General features: G+C 35.7%; 1 protein-coding gene across 1 annotated transcript; it reads left to right on the top strand.

Annotated features, from left to right (window-relative positions):
• Positions 1 to 2,674: 2,674 nt before the first annotated feature.
• LOC125210350 (uncharacterized) lies at positions 2,675 to 7,106 on the top strand. Its single transcript, XM_089066742.1, has 6 exons — positions 2,675 to 3,686; positions 5,519 to 5,574; positions 5,654 to 5,884; positions 5,979 to 6,270; positions 6,361 to 6,560; positions 6,636 to 7,106. Exons 1-6 carry the CDS (start codon positions 2,751 to 2,753, stop codon positions 6,787 to 6,789), a joined length of 1,869 nt encoding a protein of 622 aa, XP_088922868.1. The 5' UTR covers positions 2,675 to 2,750; the 3' UTR covers positions 6,790 to 7,106.
• The last annotated feature ends 11,886 nt before the right edge of the window (positions 7,107 to 18,992 follow it).

The raw sequence follows: 18,992 nt of genomic DNA, 5'->3' as shown, positions 1-18,992 counted from the left end.
TAGTCTAATTGATGGTTAGCTAGCCAACCATTTGAAGTGTCACACAGTGCTTATTTTCCAAATAAAAAAATGTACGTAGTTATCTTTCTTTTTTCTGATAATCGGTCAAGGGGATATTTTCCATGATAAAGTCTCAACGTCGATCATATGACTCATATGTTGAACTTTTATTTCATTTGTCAAATTCAAAATATTGAAAATAAATAATATTTTCGTCTCTTATATATTAAGCTTTAAAAGAAAGGTTATACCATATTGCATTCAATAAAATACTTTCTACAAAGCTCTAAATTATATTTGTATACTCCAACATATGAAATAAATTTAATAGTACTACTATATTTGTTATTAAATAGTACTGCATAATCTACAATTTTGTGATAATGATAAGTAGTTTATTAAATTTGATAATCAGGCAATTTTATGTTAAAACAAAAATATGCTATAATGATACGAAAAAATCACATCTGTGTCTCAAGTAGATAAACGAAATTTCTTATCGCGGGAATAATGTTGTAATTAGTATTCATAATTCATATATCTCTATAATAAGTTATTAACGAGTACGAGTTGGCACAAATAGTAAGTTCAGTTTTTCAGTCATTTAAGATTTCTATTTTTGGAATATCATTTGATTAAATATTTAATTAATTAAGTTATCCTAATATACCATAAAAATAAGCATAACATTCTTATGATATACTTTCACCTCCAATGCATAAATAAAATAAATACATATATTTTAATCATTAATTAGTTAACCACGCCACACATCAGTAATATGGACATATTGCACGTAGTGTGTCCAACCAATCATAATTGCATTACTCCTTCGAGCATCCGTTAAAATCGATAAGTAGAAGATTAGCATGATCCCACACATGAATCGAGAAATGTCTAACAAACCACAATTGGAGAAAGAGAGAAAAGAAGGAGAGAAGTGTTTTTCCCGTTTCTACAATTATGATTGATTGGACACGTCACGTAACAGTATGTGTTAGATTTCGACCATCAATTAATTATCAAAAATGGAATTTTACTATTTATATACATGAAATATATAAAAAAAAAATCTAAAGTTTCCAACTATTTGAAAATTAAAATATAGTAATACATATATATGGTTGACTATAGAAGATGCACCGGAGTATTGTTGGGGCGCCGGCGAGAAGGGGTTAGAAATATGAACAAATGCACCTAAGAAATGGGTTTGGCCATTTTCTTGTTTCCTAAAAAAATTTAATGTTAGTGTCAAATAGCCGGACTTTATCAACTACTTCCAAATGCTTCATTTGACCTCTTCTATTATTCATTATAATACGTTACTAAATCATCACACTATTTTGTTTTATTTTTCGTTTCATCATCTTTTTTCAAGTGGAGGTTGGAATTGGAATATGGTAATAAAACAATAATAATGAGTTTACTTTTACTGTACAAGAGGAAAAGAACCTAATTAATGAAAGGATATATATGAGCATGGTTGTTTTTTTCTCTATTTTCCTATCCAAATTATGGTATGAATTGGTCAAAAGAATTAAGTATGCTTTTGAAAAATAAGAGAACGCATTTTTTGAAATATAATTGTGAATAAAATTAAATATGAATCATTAATAAGCGTTTCCCATTTTGATAGTATTGGTTTTTTATTTTTCAGTTTATATTCAAATATTTTTTTTCCTCAGTATATCAGATACCATTACCTTCATTTCTTGAAATATCAATGTATGGAATATAGTCAATATATTATTTACTCTAACTTATAAGCCAATTTATTACTCTCTACGTCCGCGAATAAGAGTCCCATTTTTCCATTTTAGTTCGTCCATGAATAGGAGTCTCGGTTCACTTTTACCATAAATGGTAATAGGGTCTCACCTTCCACTAACTCATTCCACTCACATTTCATTTAAAACTAATATATACAAGCGTGACCCCTATTTCACTAACTTTTTTCCACCCACTTTTCTTAACATTTCTTAAAACTTGTGCCGCCCATGAATGAGACTCCTAATGGCGGACGGAAGCAGTGGCGGATCTAGGGGGGCAGGAGGGGGCGGTCGCCCCCTCCGTGCGACTAATTCTCTCTTATTCGGACATAAATTTACCATGTCCGCCCCCTCCGGTTGCCCTGACGTCGTCCCGAAAAAAAAAAATTTGTCGTTTTCGCCCTAAACCAACCTACTAATATACATTTCGCCCCCTCCGTTTATGAGTCCTGGATCCGCCACTGGACGGAAGGAGCAGTAATTATGAAAGTGCGTTTGAACTTTGAAGTATGCTTTGAAACTGATATTAAGATTTTGATTTGAACAAATATTTCTTTGAAAATTTCTTTACTTTTCCATATATGTAGTTATTTGGAATAAATTGCTCTCGTGTTCCCATAATTGATGGGTTGACATAATTTTAGGTTAATTAGGATACTCGAATATTACAAACATAAATTAAATTAGCTTTTGAAACATATTATTATAAAGTAAGTGGATTTTGAACTTGTTTTAATTGACCCCAATCCCATTGTGTTTTAATTACTTCTACTGTCTCATAAATGAAAAATATCCATAGAAATCAGTCAATTCACAAAATATTTTCTTATTTCTTTTTTTTTTAGCTTAAATATTTATTTATAAATATGTGCTCTCTACTCTCCCTCCAACATAACTGTCACTCCGTCGTCTCCGCCGCTCTCTCTACATTTCAATTCCTCTTTCTTCCTCTCATCCCTCCTTCACTGTAAACCTTCTCCAATGGAAAATCCCCTACCGATGGCCGTCGATTTGCCTCGGACGGCACGGGATATCGCCGCCTCCGATTTCCCCAATCAATACATCCAAACCGATTTCGATGCCAAAATTGCACCCAAAACCGATGCAATCAATGCGAATTCACCCAACCTTTCCGACGATCGATCGGATTCTCACCATAAAGGAACGATCATCCCGCCGCACTCGCTGCTTCCGAAGCCGGAAGCGCCGCCTGGGCTGCTGGAGAGGTCGCTCTCCTTGCCGGAGACGTTCGATTCCTCGGCCTCCGCCATCGGGAAATTCTTCCGGGAGAAGAGCAACAGCGTGTCGGAGGTCCTGAAGCGCATATCGTCGCTAACGAAGGACGACGACGACGATGAAGAAGGTATCCTGGTGAAGGAGTTCGATCTGGTCGGAGTTAAGGTGGTGAAGACGCTGAAGCAGGGGACGAAGGAGCTGAAGGGGAGAATTAGCTTCTTCTCGCGGTCGAACTGCCGCGATTGCACCGCCGTGCGGTCGTTCCTGCGGGAGAGGAATCTGGCTTACGTGGAGATCAACATCGACGTGTACCCTGGGAGAGGGAAGGAGTTGCGAGAGAGGACCGGCGGCGCATCCGTGCCGCAGCTGTTCTTCAATGAGAAATTGATCGGAGGACTGGTGGCGCTGAACTCGCTGCGGAACAGCGGGATGCTGGAGGCGAAAATGGAGGAGATTTTGGGGACGAAGTGCCCCGAGGACGCCCCGGCGCCGCCGGTGTACGGATTCGACGAGGAAGGAGAGGTTGTGGTGATGGATGAGATGGCGGAGATTGTGAGGGTGGTGCGGCAGCGAGTGCCGATCCAGGACCGCATAACGAAGATGAAGTTCGTGAAGAATTGCTTCTCCGGCGCCGAGCTCGTGGAGGAGCTCATCCACCAATTAGATTGTGGCCGGAAAAAGGTGCACACTGCTCTCTCTCTGAATCACTTCTTTATTTAATTAATTATTAATTTATTAATTTTACCGTCCGAGCGTTGGATTCAACGTTACATCGAATGCCAGGGATTTCAGTTCTGATTTCTAATTAAATATACTAAAGTTTTAACGGAAATGTGAGGATGCCTTTATTTTTTCACATAATATTTTTGTGAAAGGACATGCTTTTTTTAATTAATGTGCATGTTTTTAGCAACCTTTTTCGATGCATCAAAACTTGTTCAAATAAATTGCTCATGTGGTTTGTTTTCAATGATACTGAATAAATGTGTGTTGTTGGTAGTACAATATGGACACCTTTTTTGATTATAAAGATTCCCCTTTTTAGTGACGAACACGAACTTATTACTACTAAAAAAATAAATTATAATGCGCAGCTCACGGAAAATTTTAAGAGTCGAGGTTTAATGAAATCAAGATAAGATGGTGATAAATGATTTTTTAATATGATTAAGATATTGTTTTTGGTGATCCTCTTATAATGTATAGTTGAATATCAAGACCGTTGAATGTAGTTCACCGGATTAGTTTTTTTTTTATTAAAATATTTTAATAGTTGAAAGCAACTATAAGAGGAATGTGGGTGATCTCGTGTTTTAGTTGTGGAAAATAATCAAGAGATGTGAAAGCGCTAATAATCAATGCCACAAGGAGATTAATGATTGCTCTCTATGGCTAAATTACCCAATCAAGCAATGATGAAAGTTGGGTGCTCAAGAATTGAGTGTGTTACTTATTCTTTCTCTTTTATTTATCTTTACAGAAAATAAAATAAAATATATTTATAGTAAAAAGTATTGTTACACACGGTTGTTTTATTTATGGCTAAGGAGTATTGTTTTTGATAATATTTTTAGTCCATAACTTTTATACTTTAAAAAGACTCATTTTTCATGACCGATGGCCATAAAATATTTGATATCTATTCGAATTCGTTCGAAGCTTTCTCTAGGATGCAAGATACGATTTTTATACTTTTAAAATAAAAAATTGTACAATTTAGAATTAGGATAAGCTTTCCTGAGCCGCGTGCGAAATGGTTTAATTTGATTTCCGACTTTAGAAAATTCGTTGATTAATATGTTGATTTCGTCAATAAAACGGATATGAATGATAATTAATTCTAAATTTTTGATTGGTGTGTTGCATGTCAAATTTCCATGTAATTGAATTACGTCACTCGGCTGTGGCGGTCAATTCGATAATCGCGTCTTCGTAAATGCCGTTGATTTTGGCAAGATAAACGTCGTTCCTCATAGTCTAATAGGACTGATGAAAAGTTGGAAATTGGACTCATATGTGAGGTCGCAATAACTATTTTATCGAAGTTATTTTTGCCTTTAACTATAGTAGTAGTAGTTATTTTAGCACTAGCTTGAGTTGACTTTGGTTATTAATATTATTAACTTATTGTGTTTATATTTCAAACGTCCCTATCCAATTTAAAGTGATTGGTTTAGAGTCTACTTGACTTTGCAGTGCCTGCATGCTTTTTTACATCATTTTCCATATATTTTTGCTGGAAATTTCCACATTAAAACTTCAATAATTTCTTATACGCGTATTAGTCTCTTGAATTTTTATGATCATGACCTGAAACAGAGCTAAACAGAATATTCTTTTCATTGCATTATTTCCATTGATTTCAAATTAGTGTTGCAAGTTATGACACTGGAACTAATCACATATTGGGGTCCAAGAAGGGTTATTCTTGGTGGTGATAGACTATCTTTGATAGTACTCCTATATAGTTTCCAACTGAAATATTTGTTTAGTAATACCATTTACTTCCTCAGGCCGTTGAGATAGGAAAGCAGCTTGCAAGAAGGCATTTTATTCATCATGTCTTCGGGTAAGAGCGTTTTTCATGAACTCAGGAAAAGATACTGCATATTTAGAGCGTGGAATGTAAAATTTGTATGTTGATGCAGTGATAATGAATTCGAGGATGGGAATCACTTCTATCGATTCCTAGAGCACGAGCCCTTCATACCAAAATGTTACAACTTCAGAGGAGTGGTGAATGATTCTGAGCCCAAGGACGTGGCTGCATTGAGCCGAAGGCTCACCTGTATAATGTCGGCCATACTCGAGTCCTACGCCTCAGATGACCGACTCCATCTTGATTACCTTGGAATCAGCAACAGCGAAGAGTTCCGGAGGTGATGTGGATCTGAACCTTGAGCTTGTTGCTTCAGTAAATGTGTGGAGGAAATACTTGGTAAACTAAATTTGAATTTTTATTCTCAAATGCAGATATATAAATGTGGTGGAGGAGCTTCAGAGAGTAGACCTCCTCACTCTTTTCCATGATGAGAAGCTGGCATTCTTTTTGAATCTGCACAATAGTATGGCCATCCACGCTGTTATCAGAATCGGTCACCCTGGAGGAATGATTGATAGGAGACCCTTCTTTTCTGATTTCATGTATGTAATCGGGGGCCACCCGTATTCTTTGAATTCTATTAGAAATGGCATTCTCAGAGGCAACCGTAGACCACCATTCTCGTTAATAAAGCCCTTCAGCAAAGGCGACAAACGCCTTGAGGTAAAGAAACTTGTGTTTCTGCCCAACTTAATGTGCTCAGCTGTAAAATGCTTTTTCACTAAATATCCCAGCATGCCATTGTTTCTGCAGTTGAGTTTTGACAAAGTGAATCAATTGATCCATTTTGGGATGTGGAATGCAACAAGAGGAAGCCCATCAATCAGATTCTTCAAATGCCAGGGTATCGAATCTGAACTGAAGAACGCTGCAAGGGAGTATTTCCAGAGGGAGGACGGCATGCAGGTGGACCTGGCCAAGAGGACGGTCTACCTCCCACGTATTTTCAAGTGGTGAGTGAGATCTCTTAAGCTAAACCATACCATCTCCATGAAATAGACGACGTCCTCAACTTTTGAACGTTGCAGGTACAGTGCTGATTTTGGTCAAGAAAAAGATATCCCGAATTGGATCATCAACTACTTGGATGCAAGTAAGACAGGCCTTTTGACGCACCTCATTAGTGATGGGGGCTCTGTCAACATAGCTTACCAGGATTATGACTGGTCTATTAACCTCTGATCAAGCCATGATGTGCAGCCACAAGCATTTCTTCTACTACAGTATCAATTGATGAGATATATATCTATATACATATATATTATGCGTGATTGACTCCATCGCATGATGGATGTGGGAGTGGTGTACATAGTTTAGAGTTTTGGTGTGTTGGGTTTGATACAAAAATCAAAGAGTCCTACTGAGTTTATTATAAATGTTAGCTTCCATTCCGAGGTTTCATGAAAATCTGCCATGAACCAGGATTTTGGTTACATATTGTTATAGTGTTTTATACAGAATATTTATCGACCTTCAACAAGTTCAACTTCTTCAGAAGATGGATGATTGCATCTCTGCTTAGAGCACTCTCAATGGCACTCCCTTATTTCTCCCTTATTTCTCCCTAACTCCTGCCACATCAGCGCCACATCAGCATCACATTTTATCCCCAGTTTTTAGCCAACTGCTACATTGGTTTCTCCCTTATTTCTCCCTTATTTCTCCCTAACTCAACATTTCATTTTTACATCATTATTTTTTATATTATTTAATTTTCCCTACAAATGTATTTAATAAATAGACTAATAATGAACAATTCATCGTTGTATTAATCATTGGAAAATATAATACAACGAGAAAAAAAAAACTACAAATAAAAAACGCAAATAAACAAAGATTTTTAAAAAAAAAAACTAAGACGGAGGGGCCGGAGGGGCGTCGGGATCGAGGCCCATCGTAATCTGCAGGCTTTGGATGCATTTCCAGAGGGCCGCCTTTTCTTCAGGGGTCCCGCCGCCGGTGAAGTACAGCGTGTACATCTGCGTCAGATTGGCGACATTGCTCGAATAAGTGGCTTTTTCTAAGTCGATGTGGGGTTCCGACTCGACTTCCGACGTTGTGCCCTTCCCCTTCCGCCTCCCCTTCGCCTTCTTCGCTCCCTCCGGGCGCTCGTGCGGACCATCCCCACTCAAGTCGATGTGGGTCGCGCTCCCCTCGCTCTCCGAAACGCTAAGTCGCGAGCGCACCGATTTCCCGTGCAGCGCGACGTGCATCCCCGTCCGGAATTTGGGGAGATCCTTCAGCTGATCGTAGATGTTCCAATACTTGAACCCCTTCGACAAGTACTTGCCACAATACCTCTGCATGGCCTCATCTCGGACCATATGCTCGTTCTGGCCACTGGGCATGTTCGCCAACAAGTTAGAATAAATACCGTTGAAGTGGCCGCAGTCCCTCATGAGGCGCTCCCAATGCCGACGGATCGCCTCGCTGCCATGGTCCTTCATGGAGGCAGTCTTGTGGCTCCTGTACTTCGCGGCAACCCGCTCCCAGAATATGATCTCAGTCTGGTAGTTGCTGCACTCCGCGTTCTGTGACGTGTCCGCCCAGCAGGTGGCTATCAGCTCGGACTCTTGCAGAGTGTAAGTAGTCCTTACCCGCTTCGGCCTCTCATCGGAACCCGTATCAGTCGCAGCCGACGACGCCGGCGCCTTCCCCCTCCCGCTCCTAGAAGGCGGCTCGGTGGGCGTTTCTTCCACCTCGAAGTCCTCCGCGCTCAGTGTCGCGGCCTGAGATTCTTGGTCGCCTGGGGTTGATCCGGGGGTGTCGAACTGGGGCCGATACACATCGTCGGCTGGAGAGGGCATTCTGCCGGCAGAGTTGAAGTACGGAGAAAGTCTCCGCGCTGGAGGAGTCTGCAAAGGAGACGGACCCGCGTATGGAAGTTGGCCGGGAGGAGAACCCATCGCCAACAACGAGTGCATCCACTGCTCGTTTGCTTCATCCGTGTTGGGAATTTGTGAACTCGACTCTTTCCCCTTACCCTTACCCTTACCCGAGCGGGAATTTTTCTTCCAAAAGCTCATAATTTTTGGAAGATTGATGAAGATTGAAGATTGGGAGAAGAGATTGAAAATGGAGAGAATGAAGATTGTGGGTGATGAATGGAGGAAGTGGAGGAAATATTTATAGGGGTGGGATGTAAAAATAGCCGTTGGGCCGGAAAAAAAAAAAAAAAATTTAAATATCGCCGAATTATCGTCGAGCGTCGCCCACAGTGGCCGGCGATCGCTCGGCGATAATCCGGCGAAAAAACGCCGGTTGGCGAAATAACGGTAAGATTATCGCCGGATTATCGCCGATTTCACCACAACGGCCGGCGATAATCCGGCGATGTTCGGCGATTTTTCGCCGGATTTTCGCCACTCCCATTGGGAGTGCTCTTATACATTCATTTAAAGCCGGAAGAAAAACAATTCAACTTAAGCTTGAAATTTTACAAATTAATGTGATTTGGTTTCATAGTACAACATTTGCATGCTAAGAGGAAGCCGCGGTTTCATATTACAACATTTGTGTTCCTTTTTTCTATTGTGAATGTCTCATATTAAATGTTTCATTTGATTTAGTAATTGTGTTAATGGACCATTTTATAAAGATTTTATAAAACTACTCCATAAAAATAGAACTTTGGTTCCATTTTTATAACATGTAACAAATGAAGGCACATAATAAAGTATAAATGGAGTTAATAGCATGTAAAAAATCACAATCACAAAAATTGAAAATTGCATACATATGTTACATTTTTTTGAGTAATAAGTAATTTTCGGCCTAATCCAAAAAAATGAAACAGTTTCATCATCACACATTCATTTTCTTATTCTCAAATTTTCATAAAAAATGAGAGAAAAAAAAATTGCAATTGGCTTAAAAATTAAATTTCACCTTCATTTTCTTATCCTCAGATTTTTATTAATATGATGAAAAATATAATTTTTGCTTAACTGAATTAAAAATAAAAAGAAAAGGAAGAATTAGAAAATTGAAATTAACAATATAAAAACTAGTAGTAGTACTAGAAGTTTACTTATAGCCAATAGGTACACCTTTATGCATAGTATTGTAAGTTTACCAAGACCTAACCTTAAATTTAATAATTAAATCATTATAACAATTAATATTTTATTTATATTGGTCATTTATCTTCTTCTTCAATATGGGAAGCCATTTCTGCAACTTAAAGAAATTTGAGTTTCAGCCCTCTTCATCCTTGGCTTTCTATCGATCTAATCTTCTAAGTCCCTAATTTGGTGAGGACTAAACTTGATTTTCTGAAATTTCAAAAAAATTATAAATAGAAAAAAAAGGAGGAAAATTATTTGGTACGGCCTATATCACAACTCTATAAAAAAATTCCCAAAAAATAGTAAATCATCTTTTTTTCGCCCCCTAAATAATGTCAAATGGCTAATTTCAAGCACCGTGCAAATTTCAAGCATTTCAAGTACCGTGCAAATTTCAAGTCATTCTGACACATGACATTTTCAGTCCGTTTTCGGTCATCTTTCTTGCGTTGTTAACCATTCTAAGGACGAAAATGACGTAAGTACCAAAGATCACAAAATCAATGGCTAATTTCAAGCACCATGCAAATTTCAAGCATTTCAAGTACCGTGCAAATTTCAAGCCATTCTGACACATGACATTTTCAGTTCGTTTTCAGTCATCTTCCTTGTGTTGTTAACCATTCTAAGGACGAAAATGACCCAACAAAAAGAGGAACGTTGGGGACGAGATATGTCGAGTAGGAAAAGCAGTCGAAAGAAAGAACGCGTGGTAGCCCCATCACCTCCTCAACCTAAGTAGAGAGTTAGGAATATTATTATAAGAATTTTCGCATAGGAAGAAAATGGAGGGAGTGTTGGGAGCTCTGATGCCCTTTTCCTTAATAAATCAAAATCGGTTTGAACGAAGTAAGGACGATAGAATATGCCTCAACTGATCTAGTTGTGAAGCCTTCCATAAAAGTGAGTTATAAGCCTCAAACACTTTATACTAACACAAAATGAGAGGGCTGCCAATTTTCTATTTAATATCCGTTTTGTTTTTACTTTGTTTCTTCCCTAAGTTAGTCTTGATGCTGCATGATTGAGTGACACAATTGTGTATGATTTAATATAACTTACTTCATAACTGTGACAGAGTTCTAGCGAGTTAGATCCACTTAGTAGCAAATTTCAAGTCATTCTGACACATGCATTTTCATTCCGTTTTCGGTCATCTTCCTTTTATTGTTAACCATTCTAAGGACAAAAATGACGTAAGTAGCAAAGATCTCAAAATCAAACGAATAATAATATGACACTCGATTCAATCCTTTTTCCATGGGTCACAACATTTTTAAGATAGAAATGAGAAATCACTTACCCACGGTATACTCGAATACGGCCAGCAGCGGCGGATCCAGGTGGGGTCGAGTGGGGTCGGCCGACCCCACCACCCAGCCCTGGAGTGCCGCCGATAAGCTCCTTTCTTCGACCTCCAACTCTACGGAGTTCACGTCTCCGCCCCCACCTCACGCGGTGTGAGATAAGACCGAGCAAAGAGAAAGAAAGGAAGTGAGACAGGACGAACTCCGGAATCTGGCGGCGGCATCAAGGCGGAGGAGGCAGATGTCGAGAATGGAGAAATGTTGAGAATTCAGAAATGGCTTTCAGTTTTTTACGCTGAAGAGAGAGAAAAGAAATGGGTTTGTCGACGTGGGTGAGGAGAGAGAAAAGAGTTATCATTATTATTTTTTCTTCACTTTTAATTATCTTAATTAATTCTGTTATGATATGGGGCGAGATTTGATTTATATTGGATTTCTTTTGCGATTATTAATTAATTCATGAGTGAACTACAAAAATAGTCCTTGGACTATGTGTTTATCTCGCCAATGAACCCTGGACTTTAAAAATATCCCCAGACAACTCTGGACTAAGCGTTTATCTCGAAAATGGTCCTTTTCACTGTTTCGTGACGAAAATACCCTTTTGGGGAGTTTTGGGGGGTTTGGGCAATTTGGTCTTTTTACATTTTAAATATGATATTATTTCATTGATGGACTAAATCTGATATTATTTCAAAATTATCATTCTTCTTCCCTTTTGTCATCCTTCACTTTGTTTCTTTATTTTAATATTAGATTTAAATTTATAAAATTATATTTTAAATTTTAAATATAAATAATTTTTTTTAATTATTAAAATTACTATTAAATAACAAATTAATAGTTTTAATCAATATTTGATAGTGTCTAATATTTAATCAATAATGTACGATGCCGCCTTAGTTTTAATCAATATTTAATAGTTTATATCATAAATATATCATATAACACAATATATTCCGAAATAAATATGCATCTAATGTATATTATTATAATAATTAATTAATATATAAATATTATTTAAATATTTATAATGTGGTTCGACCCCACAATATTTAGTTTCTGGATCCGCCGTTGACGGCAGGACGGTCGTGATGGTCAATAATCCATCGGCGCCGGAGGCCTGGAAGAAGAGTAGAAGACGCTGTAGTAGTGGAGGAGAGAGAGCGCGCCCAGGGCTACCCCGACTTTGACTGCATGTGCTACTCTCCTCGGATCATCCTTGCCCAGTTTGTAGCCTTTTTCTCTGACGTTGGTGATCGCTCTCCAAAACCTTTTGCTTCACCCTCCATTTTTGAAGCTTGGATGTTTATTTGGTGTGGGAGATGGAAGCTACGTCGGAGAGATCTCTTCCTTCAGGCTGATTTACCATACCAAAAGGCAAAAGATAAACATAAAATTGACGAAAATTTTATACGAATGCAGTTTATACAGAGCAAAAGGCATCGAAACAGCTTTACACTTCTATCACCTAAAAACTTCACAACACAATCGACATATTTAGAAGTTATGCAGCTAATTACCTAGCAGATAAGATCCAGCGACGGAGGAGCGGTTTCCTCTTTGCTGAATATAGTTGTCACTTCGCGGGAGAGTTGTGTTGAGTTCAGTTTACTTCGAGGGAAGAGATCATGATGAGGTGAATCGATGGCAGCTGAACCGCCCTCCTCCTCCATTGACATTTATTTACTTTGACTACAATACTCCTCCGAAGATTGGGATGAATTTCGTGTTTGGGAGGAGAATTGAAAGCTAATTCAGCCGTTGATGAGAGAGGAGGAGAAGCAAGGGAATTCTGCAGTGTTTATCACGTGCCTGCATTTTCGAGCATAAACTCTCTTCAACGGAAGCATTCATTCAATTGAAGAAAAACATACACTACAACGAAGTTTGAACATTGATTTATTTTATTTAATAAAATTCGTCACTTAATTGATTGATTCCAATTCCACCATTGTTTGGTTTAGAGTCTATAAAATACCGGATTAAATTTTAAATTATTAATGCCAACTTTTTTACTTTTTAAATATTAGAGTTCAGTTCGCAAATAGTACTAGGAAATACTCCCTCCGTTCCATAGTAATGGAGGCGTTTCCTTTATACAAGGAGATTAAGAAAAATTGTGTTAGGTGAGTTAAGTAGAGGGAGAATAAAGGGGAAAATGAAAAAAAGGTAGAGAGATGAAGAGAGAAAAAAGTAAAAGAGAGAGTAGAGTAGGTGTGGAAAAATGTGTTAACTTTTACTAAAAAGGGAAATTACTCTATTACTATGGAACGTACCAAAACGACAAAATGACTCTATTACTATGGAACGGAGGGAGTACTATCTGAGTAATGAAAGCATTATGTGAAAATAGGAGATCTATTATTATGAATCCGATCTAAAACTTGTGTTTCCTTAAATTGAAAAATATCAACGTTAAGTATTAAGTAGTACTCCCCCATTTCCATGTTAATTGAGTCATTTCTATATTTGGCAAAAAGTAATTGTTTTTTTTTTACTTTATTCTCTCTTCATCTCTTTTACTTTATTCTCTCTTACTTTCTTCACCAACCATTTAACACACTATTTTTAAACTCTGTGCCGAAAAGAAATGTCTCTATTAATAAGATACTCCCTCTGTTCCATATTAATAGAGACGTTCGGCAGCCACGAGATGCTCTCGAAACACAAGCTCACGATGTTGGATTTCCTTAGGTACCGGTTGTTGTCGTTGCTGCAGGACCCTCTCTTAATATTGCCAACCTTAGTTCAACATGAACTCATCTTCGAAATCCGAAAACTCATCGGCAAAATTCATTTGAAATAGAGAGTAGGAAATGTAGAAATAGAAAAAATAAAGTAGGGATGGTAAAATGAGGAGAAGAAGGTGAATATTTATAGATAAGAAATAGGAGTATAAAGAAAAATCATGTCCAGCACCCTCACTCCTCCACGCGCACGGTGCCAGCGCCTAGCGCACCCTCATTCCTCCACTTGCAATAGCGCCGGAAATTCCGCCTCATGCGGCGGTCTGGAATCCTGGCGCTATTGCGGATGTTGTTAGCCTCTTAGAAAGGTTACTAATATGTATATGCCCTATACTCAAGCTTCGTTTACTATGCCTTTAGTCCATGATTTTTTTAGTCTAAGACTCTTGAGTAAGTTTTTACAGATTTTTTAGTTTATGATATTCAAATATGGTACCTAAATAAAACAAATAAATTTTATAATACATAATTTATACCCATTCGTCTCAATTAAGTTGAAGCAAACTTTTGGACATGAGTATTAAACATTATGTTGAATGGATTAAATGAAAATAAAATAAAACAAGAGAAAAAAATAAAATAACAAAGATTGAAGTAGATGATGAAATAAAATAAAAATGATTAGATATTTAATTTTTTTATAAAAGAATAATTCAACTTAATTGAAACATATAAAATCTATACATATATAAAAGGCGAGTTTTGGTCTTCTTTTGAAATATTTATAAGTTTTGTCCTCATTTGGGAATATTAATAAGTTATGGGATCAATTTGAATATTTATGGAATAACTAATTCCTTCCAATGGCTATTACATGCAGAAACATATAGTTATCACCATATTGTATATATGTATTTACATTACATTGTCACCACACCAAAGAGAACAATTTGTGCATTATTTTTCAATAACGTCTAAAATTCCACCTCAAAAAAATATTTCCAAGTGTTAAGGACCAAAAATGATAGTTTGGGAAAGTTCACAACCAAAAAAAATGTCCCCTCAAAAATCTAAATAAATAAATGACATAAAAGGCAAGTTTTAGCCTTATTTTGAAATGTTTATAAGCTATTTCATGAATTTCAATATATATAAAATATTTTATAATCAATGTAGAAATGAATGAAATTATACTGCGGCCAATATAATAGATGCAAATATGAATATAGCTACGTGATTTCAGTTACAATGTAAGAGTGATGAACGTTAAAACTCATTTTAATTTGGCCGTTACTTTTTTTTTTTAATTAAATTGGCATTCAATCCGCAAACAATATGTTAGGTTTGGTATACTGAAAAGCATGTTTCGAGCAGGTTTCGCGAGAATAGAATCTTGCTTGTATACGTAAAACTCTACAATCCACTTTTAACCCGATTCAGTATTATTCGAGCAGTCTCGCACGAATAGAATCACTATTATTATTACATTGTGTTTGCTTGTGCATTTATAAGATGTTTTATAAACATTTAAATGCATAAGAAGTAAACAAAGTCTAAGTCTTTTGCTTAATAGACCGGTTGTGGGCGTCGTCCACTTTAAGGTAACACGGTCAGATCTATGCAATGCTTTGCAAAAGAAAAAGAAGAATTTCACAACCTAGATAGGCTTAGACTACCTATCGTGAAAGGTTGCAATGTCAGTCCGCATATTTCTAAGCCTTACTGAAATAAGATGACATTGGTGTGGTATAGCACTGAACGGATCTAACAGCAAGACGTGTCTTTATGCTATCTACTGAAAGACTAGGTCTTGATAAAATATTTTTTCTTAATCTACATATGTTAGTATTGAGCATACGGTATTGATTATGCACTACTTTGACTTATCAAATGTTACGGGTTTTTCGCAACCCAATAATCCTGATATATTGGGTAGTGGTGATTAATATCTAGCGGTGCTAGGATTGCTATTATGTTGAATCGTGCGCGAGGTGAGTCTCGTTTGATAATGTCCTCAAGAGGAGCTCGAACAAGGTTTTATTATTCGGAAAACTGACCAGTTGGAGTTTTATTACTCTATGAATAATAAATAAATGTTTCTTGCTAAGTCCACTCTTGGAATTAATAAGATATTAATTAATTAATTTCATAGCAGACATTATAATGGACATTTATATCTTAAGCGCGAGAAATAAATAATAAACAAAGTGGAAACCCGGATTACTTGTAAGAGTTCAATATTACTTCTGTAGTGATTGCTCGTAATATTCCAATATAAGCTTGTATTAAATTGTGGGTTCAATTTAATTACTCCCTCCGTCCCGGCTAAGATGACACATTGCTTAGCCGGCACGGGGTTTTAGGAGTTATTGGTTAAAGTGTTTAATTGGAGAGAGAGAAGATGGGTGTAAGTATTAAAGTAGAGAGATAAAGAAAGATGGATATTTTAATATGAGTGAGAAAAAGTGGTTGAGTGTATTAATTGGAGAGAGAAAATTACCAAAAAAGGAAATGTGTCATCTTAGTTGGGACAAACTAAAAAGGAAAACGTGTCATCTTAAGCGGGACGGAGGGAGTAGTAAAAAGCTAATTGGGCGAGCCCATATCCAAAACCTTCCATAGATCCCTGTCTGGACCCAAAAGGAACTTAATATAAATAGGAGAATAAAGGAGACAAAAATCATTATTATTATTACTCATAATTTTCGTTCCCCTCTACCTAGAGGAGTTCGAAGTTCTCTCCTAATTGGAGAAGGATTTCTTCTATCTTCTTTATTCGAGTCCTAGTATTTTGATAAGATCAGTCCACCCTGATATTGAGATACAGTTCGGGAACCAGAGAGAAGATCCGTGGTCTAGTATCGAAGATCATCACGTGGAGAAGGCGCGAGTAATCGACTATTCTTTGGAGAATCAAATCGGTAACTCTAAACCGTAGAATTCATGTTTTAGGATTTACTTTCTTTGAGCATGAATTATTTGCGTTCTAGCATGCAATTATCTGTTTAACATGTGAATTGATTAATCGCATAATCGGTCAAATAGATTATACGTCTGATTTATTTGTTTTGTACAAGTCTTCCACTGTGCAAGGGGCTCCAAACCCCAACACAATATATAACAAATGCCCATTATTATATATAGTATATCGATTTCAATAATGTCATAATTTCGTAAAAGATTAGTAATCCTTATCTAAAAGTCTTTATATATATATATATATATATATATATATATATATATATATATATATAGAGTTGTGATCAATGTCGAACCAATTTTAAAGACCGAACTAGAGACCAAATCTAGGCCATTAGATCTAGTTTTTTTTATGAGATGTGCTGCTGTGAAAATTTTTTTCTGCTTCATTACTAGCCCATTTTACTTCATTGTATAGGTTTATTACTTCATTTTGTACCTAATACCTTGAAACTACAACATGTTTTTACTTGCTTCCAGTAGGTTTTGAAATTATTCAACATATGTTTCATTCAAATTCATTGACGTGGGTTTTTGCTTGATTAACATTTAAAAATGCAATTTATTCAAGTGAGTTTATTACTTCATTCAGGAACGTTATTACTTCAATGGATAAGATTTTTACTTCATTCCAGTAGGATTTCAAATGCTTCTACACATACTTCATTCCAATAATTTATTACATTATTCCATGTGTTTATTAAACCAATATTAGTGTCATGGCGGTGGTGATAGATATTGTAGAGAGAAAGAACGGCACGCGACGGCGAAACCACATTTACGTACTGGAATGAAGCAAAAACCTAATGGAATGAAGTAAAAACCTAATAGAATGAAGTAAAAACCTACTAGAATGAAGTAATATATTCTGGAACGAAGTTAAATCTTCGTAACATGTTAGTATGCTTCCGATGAATTAAAATAGGTTCGTGATGTTTATTAGAAAATAATTTATAAATTTCTGTATCTTATCCATAAAAAACTAGATCTAAAAGCCCTAATTTGGTAGGGTTCGGTGGTTCGGTCTTTAAGAGTGGATTTGTGGTCATAATTTCGTAAAAGATTAGTAATCCTTATCTAAAAGTTTTTATATATAAATATATATATATATATATATATATATATATATATATATATTCAAATTCATTCCTCAATTTAACCTTTCATTCTCTGAATTGATTATGACATGGAACTATACAATTCGTACTTTAAAAAATAAACATATCGATCATAGAAGCAAATATACTATTTTTTAATGTGCATCAAAATTGCACCTAGCTTATAATTAAAGAAAAATTAATACTTCCAAGAAGAAAAGAAAGTACAAATATTAAGTTATATCTTATTATAAGAAATAATGTGAATAATGTGTGACCCCTATAACGTCTGGATCCCACCAATCAATGAAATTAATTATTCAGTTTTTTTAACATTTTTTTCATATTTATAGGTTTTGATTGTAGGAAGTTAATTCCGTTTATTTTAATTATAAGTGGAGGAAGTGAAAGGGACTTCTTTTTTCTACTATAAATATACGGTATTTGATAGCTTATAATCCACACATTTCTCTCTTTTTTCTCATTACATTATTTGTTGATTTTTTTACACAGATATGATCCGGTTTTAGGTATTCTCTTGGATCTCCATCGATATTGTTTTAATATGAAGTTAGTTTTCTATATGATGATCTCCATCGGACTATTATCTAAATCGTTTAGTTATATTTTATTACTATATATTGCATGCCTATTTTTAAAATTTGTTGTTATTAAGTGTGTTGTATATAACAAAATAGTCATAAGTTAAAGTGGTCTAATATTGATTTAAAACCTATTTATTTACATTATACAATTTTTATATAGAAAGTAGTTCGTGAGATGTTATTGTTTTGACTGATTCTAATATATATATTTTATATTATTATGTTATATTTATTTGAGCATTAAATTAAAGTTGTAACTATTATAACTAGGATCTTTTGTTATAGGAGATGTGAGTGGATTTATTTTTTTCATTCTTAAAGCTTAATCAAATGATGTTTCAAATATCTCCATTCATATATTGAAAATTAAAGCTCTCCAAATTTTTATAATTTATTATTATTTATTTCAAGTTTATGGTATGTTTTAGTTGTATAATTCATAGTAATTTTATTTACAATTTTTATATAATGATATTGTTTCTAATTTTATTAATTAATTTACAATCTAAAATTAATATTATTAAAATATTATAATTTGTGCATCGCACGAGTGTGATACTAGTAGAAATAAAACTCAACTTAATTTTATCATAAAAAAATTAGATGCAACTGCCTCACATCATATACTAACAGACTTTTC

This window comes from Salvia hispanica, chromosome 3, assembly GCF_029641045.1.
Source record: "Salvia hispanica isolate PSC_SH4W2 chromosome 3, Shi_PSC_v1, whole genome shotgun sequence".
NCBI classification, from domain to species: Eukaryota; Viridiplantae; Streptophyta; class Magnoliopsida; order Lamiales; family Lamiaceae; genus Salvia; species Salvia hispanica.
Note: the sequence above shows the minus strand (reverse complement) of the source record. Positions and strands in the feature narration are given on the sequence as shown.